An 8,860-nucleotide genomic window follows, 5' to 3' on the forward strand; every position below is an offset into this window, starting at 1 on the left:
CTAGGTGATGGAAATAGAGAGAGAGGATGGAAGGAGAGAGGGAGAGCCTTTATGAACCTCTTATGATGTCCTCCGCCCTCAAATCCAAGCCCTTCAACTCAAATCAAAAGTTTCCTCAAATTTTAGGGCAAAGCCTCCCCCATGAGTTTGAGAGAGGAAGACCCGTGGAGAAGATGAAGGGGTGGTGCTATGTATTTGTACAGGCTTTACCACGGCGGGCAAGATAAAGCGCTCGCCTCGGTAAATCAACTATTTACCGCGGCGGTCAGTTTAAAGAGCCCGCCGCGGTAAATCGTATTAACTGCGGCGGGCGATTCATACCACCCGCTATGGTAAATAATGATTTCCTATGGCGGGCAAGTAAGGTGGCCTGCTGCGGTAAACCCTTTTCCTGCAGCAGGCGCCTCGGCGGCCGGCCTTGCTGTCCGGCCACCGGTTAACCGTGGCGGGCAAAAGAGGTGCCCGCCATGGAGCCCATTTTGGCCACGCTGCGCAAATTGATTCCTGTAGTAGTGAGTATTCAAATCATCATTCAAGTTTTATTACTAGCATACACCACACAAGCGTGTATTTTGAATTTAAAACTTGTGCAATGCAAGCAAACATATATAAATGCACATTCAAATGCAACAATCAAGTTTGTGAGCTTGCTCCCCCTACTTGTCTACTCAAAATTTTAATGGATCCCCTTCTATTATTAATTCTCTCCCTTTGTGACCATGTCTCCCCCTTTATCTTTGATTTTCTCCCCCAAACTTATCTTTGTGATTATCTTCTCCCCCTTCGTCATTAATTTCCACAAAAGGTATGCTCCAAATTTTAGATAGGTTGAGTTAGTCAACTTGAAATCAATGGGGATGGATGTATTAAGGTGAGGATCATTTGTTCATTTGGTTCAATCTATCCAACTTGCATAAGGCATTTTACTCAGTTTGAACCAATGACAAGCTTCTTCACACATCTTTCAATGGCTATCTTGCCAATGTTGAGTTAAACACTTGTTTGCTCATTTTCTAGATTAAACACTAGGTTCACAAGCCCATAAACATGTTATATGCTACCACTAGATCATATCAAGCATAGAAGCAATAGTGGCATCATATAAGCATCAAGATCATTTGATTTTCATGAATGAGCCTAATTATCACTTAGAATGATTAGATGCACTAAACATGTTCTTAGCAACATATGAATGCACATGCCAAGCAATTTTGCCTTTGCCTTGTCAGACGGGAGGCATGTCATATAATGAGGGTGCATCAACACATATTTGAGAAGTCAAGTATGTTCAATTCATTCCTTATCTTGCAAAACATCTTCTCATCAAGTGGCTTGGTGAATATGTCAGCAAGTTGATCTTCGGTGCCCACACTCTCTATTGAAATATCACCCTTGTTTTGATGATCTCGTATGAAGTGATGGTGAATGCCAATATGCTTTGTTCTTGAGTATTGAACCAGATTGTTGGTGAGCTTGACGACACTCATTGTCACATAGCAATGGCACTTGTTTATACTTGATTCCATAATCATCCAAAGTTGCCTTCATCCATAACAATTGAGCACAACAACTACCGGCGGATATGTATTTGGCTTCGGTGGTTGAAAGTGCAGCACTATTTTGCTTCTTTGATGACCAAGACACAAGTGTCCTTCCCAAAAATTGACATGTGTCCGATGTGCTCTTTCTATCCACTTTGCATCCCGCATAATCGGAGTCCGAATATCCAATCAACTCTTAGACCCCTTGGGATACCACAATCCAACATTTTGTGTATGCTTCAAGTACCTCAATATTCTCTTTGTTGCCTTCAAATGACTTTATCTTGGTGAGGCTTGAAATCTAGCACACATGCATACACTAAACATGACATCCGGCCTTGATGAGGTCACATAGAGTAGGCTTCCAATCATAGACCGATACAACTTTTGATCTACCATATTGCCACTAGTGTCAAGATCCAAATGACCATTTGTCCCCATTGGTGTGTGAATTGCCTTTGCATCTTCCAATCCAAACTTCTTGATCATGTCCTTGATGTACTTGCCTTGACTTACAAATGTACCATTCTTCATTTGCTTGATTTGAAGACCAAGGAAGTAACTAAGTTCTCTAATCATGGACATCTCAAACTCTTTAGCCATCATCTCTCCAATCTCTTCACAAAAGTCTTGGTTGGTTGATCCAAAGATAATGTCATCAACATATATTTGCAACACAAACAAGTCCTTGCCAATCTTCTTAGTGAAGAGAGTGGTGTCAACCTTTCCCATCTTGAACCCTTTAGAGAGTAGGAAGTCCCTCAACCTCTCATACCATGCTCTAGGTGCTTGCTTCAAACCATATAATGCTTTCTTCAACTTGTAAACATGGTTGGGCTTCTTATCATCTTCAAAACCAGGTGGTTGCTCAACATATACCAACTCATTGATGTATCCATTCAAGAATGCACTATTCACATCCATTTGATAGAGCTTGATGTTGTGGGCACAAGCATAAGCTGACAAGATCCTAATTGCTTCCAATCTTGCAACTGGGGCATATGTTTTACCAAAGTCAAGACCTTCAACTTGTGTATAACCTTGTGCTACCAATATTCCTTTGTTCCTTATCACTATCCCATCTTGATCTTGCTTGTTTCTAAACACCCACTTGGTACCATTCACATTGTAGTTCTTTGGCCTTTCTACCAATTCCCAAACTTGGTTCCTTGTGAAGTTGTTTAGCTCTTCATGCATAGCATTAACCCAATCAACATCCATCAAAGCATATGCTATCTTGGTTGGCTCAAATGATGACACAAATGAATAATGTTCACAAAATAATGCCAATCTTGATCTTGTTTGCACACCACTTCTAATGCATCCAATGATATGATCCAAAGGATGATCTCTTGCAATATGTGTTGGTTGGAGTATTTGAACTTGATCACTTGCACTTGGTTGGTCATTGGATTGATTCACTTGAGATGAACTAGCCACTTGTTGATCTTGCACTTGAGATTTGTCACTATCATGAGAGCTACTTGTCCTAGCTTGATTTGCATTCACTTGCACATTTGGAGGGGAGAGCACTTGATCTTTATCATCTTCAACATCAACAACCTCTCTAGGCCAAATATCACCAACATCCATGTTCTTCATTACATTGATCAATTGAGTGCCTCTCACATCATCTAGATTCTCATCTTCATCTTGAGAGCCTTTGGTTTCATCAAACTCAACATCATGTACCTCTTCAACTATGCCGTGTGTCAAATTCTAAACTCTATATGCTTTGCTTGTAGTGGAGTAACTAAGTAAGAACCCTTCATCACATTTATTCTCAAATATGCTCAATCTTGTGCCTTTCTTCAAAATATAGCATTTGCAACCAAATACTCTAAAATATGCAATGTTGGGCTTTCTTCCATTCAATAGCTCATATGGTGTCTTCTCCAATAGAGAGTGACAATAGAGGCAGTTGCTACAATAGCAAGCCATGTTGATAGCTTCGGCCCAAAAAGAACCACTCGCATTATACTCACTAAGCATAGACCTTGCCATATCAATGAGTGTTCTATTCTTTCTCTCAACATGGCCATTTGATTGTAGAGTGTATTTGACCAAGAATTGATGTCTAATTCCATAATCATCACATAACTCATCAATTCTAGTATTCTTGAACTCACTACCATTGTAACTTCTCACTTTCTTGATTCTAGTTTCAAACTCATTTTGGCACCTCTTGACAAAAGACTTGAATACATCAAACTCATCACTCTTGTCAACAAGAAAGAATACCCATGTGTATCTAGTATAGTCATCCACTATCACAAAGCCATATTTACTTCCTCCAATACTAGTATATGATGTTGGTCCAAATAAATCCATGTGCAACAACTCAAATGCTTTGCTAGTGCTCATCATGCTCTTCTTAGGGTGAGTGTTTCCAACTTGTTTACTGGCTTGACAAGAGCTACACAATTTGTCCTTTTTAAACACCACATCTTTCAAGCCTCTTACTAGATCAAGCTTAATCAATCTATTCAATTGTTTCATTCCAACATGACCAAGCCTTTTATGCCATAACCAACCCATGCTAGACTTAGTGAATAAGCATGTTGAGAGTTGGGTTTCACTAGCATTGAAATCAACAAAATATAGATTCTCATATCTAAATCCTTTGAATATCAAGTTTGAGCCATCTACACTTATGATATCTACATCATCAACTCCAAATAAGCACCACGGATAGCAAATTGAAGTTCAAACTTTCAACTAGCAACACATTGGATATGCTCATGTTATTGGATATAGCAATCTTACTAAGCCCTTTCACCTTGCCTTTGCCAATGTCACCAAATGTGATACTATCAAACTCATTGTTGCCACTTGTGTTGATTGAATTGAACATTCTTGCATCACTGGTCATGTGTCATGTGCACCCACTATCAAGCACCCAATGCATTCCTCCAACTTTGTAATTGACCTACAAAAGCAAATTAATTCTTTTTAGGTACCCAAACTTGCTTGGGTCCTCCAAGGTTAGTGACCAAGCTCTTTGGCACCCAAATGGCTTTCTTCTTTGAGCCCACAATTGGTGCACCAATGAACTTAGCTGGCACACCATTAATACCCTTGGTAAGCATATAACAAGAATCAAATTGAATTGAGGATACATTAGCATGTGATTTCTTGTTCTTGCAATATTGCACTACATGCCCAACTTGCTTGCAACTATTGAAAAATTGACCATTGCTTTTCATAAAACTAGTCTTGTGAGTAGCAAAGGCCACCTTGCCATTCTTGGGGGTATAGCCTAATCCCTCTTTGTTGAGAGAAAACCTTTGGCTACCCAAGCACTTAAGCAAGCGGGCATCACCACCATAGGCCTTGCCTAGAGCATGAGTGAGTTCATTGACCTCCTTTTTCAAGATCTCATTCTCAACCATAAGTGAGGCATCACAAGTGAAACAATCACTCATAGGTGAGGTAGTAGTGGATGAGCTACATGAGGGGTTAGTAGAAGCAACAACAATAGGTTTGAAAAATGATTCATCAAGAATATCACATGCTACTCCTATTTGGCATGTTTTAATAGGCACCTTCTCTATTTGAGCAACAAGAGAAGAGTGAGATTTTTCAAGCTTCTCATGGGCTTCCACTATCATCTCATGAGTAGCATTGAGCTCATCATAGGATTGCTCAAGAGCTTGATGCATCTTGCGCAATTCTTTGAATTCCTTTCTCTTCTTGTTCGTGTAAGAGTGAGCCTCTTGCAACATATCAAATAGTTCCTCCTTAGAGGGCTCCTCCTCATCCTCACTCTCACTCTCATCACTACTCTCATCATCGGATTGTACCTTGTTGGACTTAGCCATGAAGCATGTTGATGGAGTATCAAATAGAGAAGGCTTGTTGATAGCAATGCTTGCAAGTGCCTTCTTCTTGATGGTCTTCCTCTCATCATCACTATCATCATCATCACTTGAGGAAGCATCACTATCCCATGTGACACAATAAGAGTGACCCTTCTTCTTCTTCTTGAAGGTCATCTTTTTGTCCTTCTTCTCCTTCTTCTCATTCTCATCATTGTCACTATTGTAGGGACACTTCGCTACAAGGTGATCTTTGCTCTTCCACTTGTAACACCTTCTTGGTTGATCTTTATATTTGGATGAGTCCTTTCTTCTCCTTACACCATAGCCCTTCTTCTTCATGAATTTGCCAAATCTTCTCACAAAGAGAGCCATTTCTTCATCTTCATCATCACCACCACTAGCTTGCTCATCGTCACTTGATTCTTCTTTCTTTGCTTTGCCCTTGCTCTTGGATAATGATGCAAACTGAATGCCACAATCTTCTTCTTCTTTTCATCTTCTTGGGCAACCCCATCCCTTTCCATACTATATGTGTCTTGTGTGACCTCATCACCTAGTACTTGGTTTGGGGTCATTGTCTCCAAGACATCTCTCACAAGAATAGTCACCAAAGTATCAAACCTCGGTGGTAGGCATCTCAAGAACCGGTGAGAGAAGTCCTTGTCTTCCACCTTCTCTCCCAAACTCTTCAAGTCATTGACTATAGATTGGAGTCTATAGAACATTTCCTATATTGTCTCACTTTCTTGCATCTTGAAACTTGTATACTTGCCTTTGAGCATGTATAGCTTGGCACCTTTCACCGCCATTGTGCCTTCATATGACTCCTCCAATCTACTCCAAACATCATGAGTTCTCTCAAGATCCTTGATTTGCTCAAATACCTTGACATCAAATGCATCATACAAGCTGTTCAAGGCAATGTCATTGAATTGGAGCTTCTCCTCTCTAGTGGTTGGATTGGTTGGATCCATCACTATAAAATCTCTCTCCACTACTTCCCATATCTTTCTATTCATTGATTTCAAGTGTGTGCTCATCTTCCTCTTCCAATAATCATATCCCGTGCCATCAAAGAACACACCAAACGTTGTTAAGCCTTAATCAAACGGTGACCATGGCTCCAATACCACTTGAAAGGTCCTAAATGGCTAGAGGGGGTGAATAGCCTAATTAAAAATTCTACAAAACACTAGAGCAAAGTGTTAGACACAAATAAGGCGATAAGCAAGTTTTGCTCTAGCTCTACTATGTGTTGCAAGCTACCTGCCCTATACTAGTTTCTATGACCACTATAGCACACAATCAAGCTATGTTGCTATTTCTACCTCTAGTGAGCTAGCAAGAACAAGGTAAACTAATTACTTCTAGTTACTCAGCTAGTAAGGCAAACTAGAACTACCACTACACAAGTATATCAAGAATGTAAATACAAGTGATAGAATGGCAATACCGAACCAGACAAGTGTCTAGTATGAAATCCAATGAGAAACCCAATAGACAACGAGACACAATATTTATCCCGTGGTTTGGTTGCTTGCCGGCAACTTTGTCCATGTTGTGACGGCGCACTCACTTGGTTGCTCACGCGCTAATAGACATACACAAGCCTAGCCTTACATAAAGGCGTCGTAAGAACCAACACAAGATGAGGGGTACACAAGTCACGAGCAATCCACTAGAGTTGCCTTTCGCGATCTCCTGTGGGAATAGGCATAAGAACCCTGCACAATCAATCGATTAGAGCCAGAAACAATCACAACTTCCGCTCAACAATCCTCCATGCTCTGGGCCGGCTAGGTGATGGCAATAACCAAGAGTAACAAGAGAATCCACCAGCCCAACATGCTCAACTAGTGCCACAAGATGCCAAGAGAGTGGCCACAGCCGGCCACAAGGTCTATTTATAGCCCCAACTCCAAATCCAACCGTTACGCACTTGGGTCACTTTTCTACGTGGACATCGGACAAGTGGCGGTGCACTGGATACCCTGTCTGGTGCCGCCAATGGTCGAATTCCAGTGGTTGAATTCAACTAGCCATTGGCAGTGAACGAGGCACCGGACGCCCTATCCGGTGGCTCTCAAACGTGAAATTGCTCATTTTCCTCCCTCTCTAGAATTTTAGGGTGGTGCACCAGACCCCTTATCCGATGACCCCTTTTCGCCGAAGTCAAGTTTCCAACTCTCTGGAAATAAACGGCGGTGCACCGGACATGCTGTCTAGTGCCCTATCCGGTGGTCACCGGACGGCACTGTGCCAGCTAAAACTTGGGCACGTGTGCGGTTGTCGGGCAGACTTGTTCGGCCCACCGGACAGCTGTCTGGTGCCACCTAGGTGGCGACACCATCCTCCCAAACTTTCCCTTGCAAGCATTGCTAACTCTCAAATGTTTTCACAAACATATTTAGAGCCAAGTTAGCATTTTCAAAGTGGTTTTCATAAACATTTTCGCTTGCTCACCGATTGTGCGCTAGGCCTATATGGAATGCATAGTTTTCCAACACCTAGTGGCACTAGATGACCGAGATATCTAATAGAGCTCCCCTCTTAATAGTATGGCCATCTAACCTAAACCCGATCACACACTCAATTGTGTCTTGACTGGCAAAACAAGATGACCCTATTGTTTATACCTTTGCCTTGAGCCCATTCTATTTTTCTCTTTCTTCTTTTCCAAGTTTGAGCACTTGATCACCATCTTTTGGCCATCTCCTTCACTTGAGTGCCGTCTAGCTCCATCACTTGGCTTGGACCAACCTATCTCATAATCATACTTAGACATAGGGTTAGTCCAATCGGTTTCATCAATTAGCCAAAACCAAACTAGGGCTTTCAATGGCGCATTGCTCTTCTTCTCCACCGACGCATTTGAATGCCCCACTCTCTAGTGCACTCCCCCACTCAGTCTTCTTCTTACTGACATCGCCACCCGCTGCACCATGTCTCACTGGCGGGGAGAGTCGTCGAGGCAAGCGAGTAGGACAACTCGGCTGATGCCTAGACCGGCCGTTTGCCCTTGGCCTCGCATCTTGGTTGGAGAGGAGACCCGACTCCCGCTCATCCAATGCCTTGAGTTTGGCCAGGCTTGGGTCCTCAAGCTACGGGCATGGACAAAGGATAACTATGGTAGGGTTTTCTTCAAGTGCCCAATGAACATGCAAGGGGTGAGATATGTTTGCGTCTGATCTCGTTTATTAGCCATTTTTTGCTGATTGGGTTGTGCATTGGTGAGTTTGAAGCTCGTTTTCATTGATTTGTTTTTAGGATCCAACTACCTATCCCTTTTTTGAATGGCAAAAGAATACCTAAACAAGCTGGTTGAGCTAGGCAAGGTGACACTGCATGATGTGCCTGCTGATGATGAAGGAGAAGGAGAGGTTGAAGCAGAGTCTATTCCATCCAGTGCAAGGCAAACGCAATCATAGATGGAGAACTTGATCACAATTGTGAAGATGTTGGTGTGGGTTCTTGCTGGACCGCTAGTTGTAGGAATTA

General features: G+C 42.0%; 1 protein-coding gene across 1 annotated transcript; it reads right to left on the minus strand.

Moving 5' to 3' along the window:
• Positions 1 to 4,958: 4,958 nt before the first annotated feature.
• LOC136479109 (uncharacterized) lies at positions 4,959 to 5,734 on the minus strand. Its single transcript, XM_066477079.1, has 2 exons — positions 5,087 to 5,734; positions 4,959 to 4,988 (listed from the first exon to the last, which is right to left on the minus strand). Exons 1-2 carry the CDS (start codon positions 5,732 to 5,734, stop codon positions 4,959 to 4,961), a joined length of 678 nt encoding a protein of 225 aa, XP_066333176.1.
• Positions 5,735 to 8,860: the final 3,126 nt, after the last annotated feature.

The sequence above is a fragment of the Miscanthus floridulus genome, chromosome 9, assembly GCF_019320115.1.
Source record: "Miscanthus floridulus cultivar M001 chromosome 9, ASM1932011v1, whole genome shotgun sequence".
NCBI lineage: Eukaryota > Viridiplantae > Streptophyta > Magnoliopsida > Poales > Poaceae > Miscanthus > Miscanthus floridulus.

Coding starts and splice junctions, on each gene's coding strand:
- LOC136479109 (XM_066477079.1), bottom strand. CDS start 5,734: ATGGCTCTCTTTGTGAGAAGATTTGGCAAATTCATGAAGAAGAAGGGC. Junction 4,989..5,086: donor TTGTTGCTCAAATAGAGAAG/GTGCCTATTAAA, acceptor CCCCTCATGTAG/CTCATCCACTACTACCTCAC.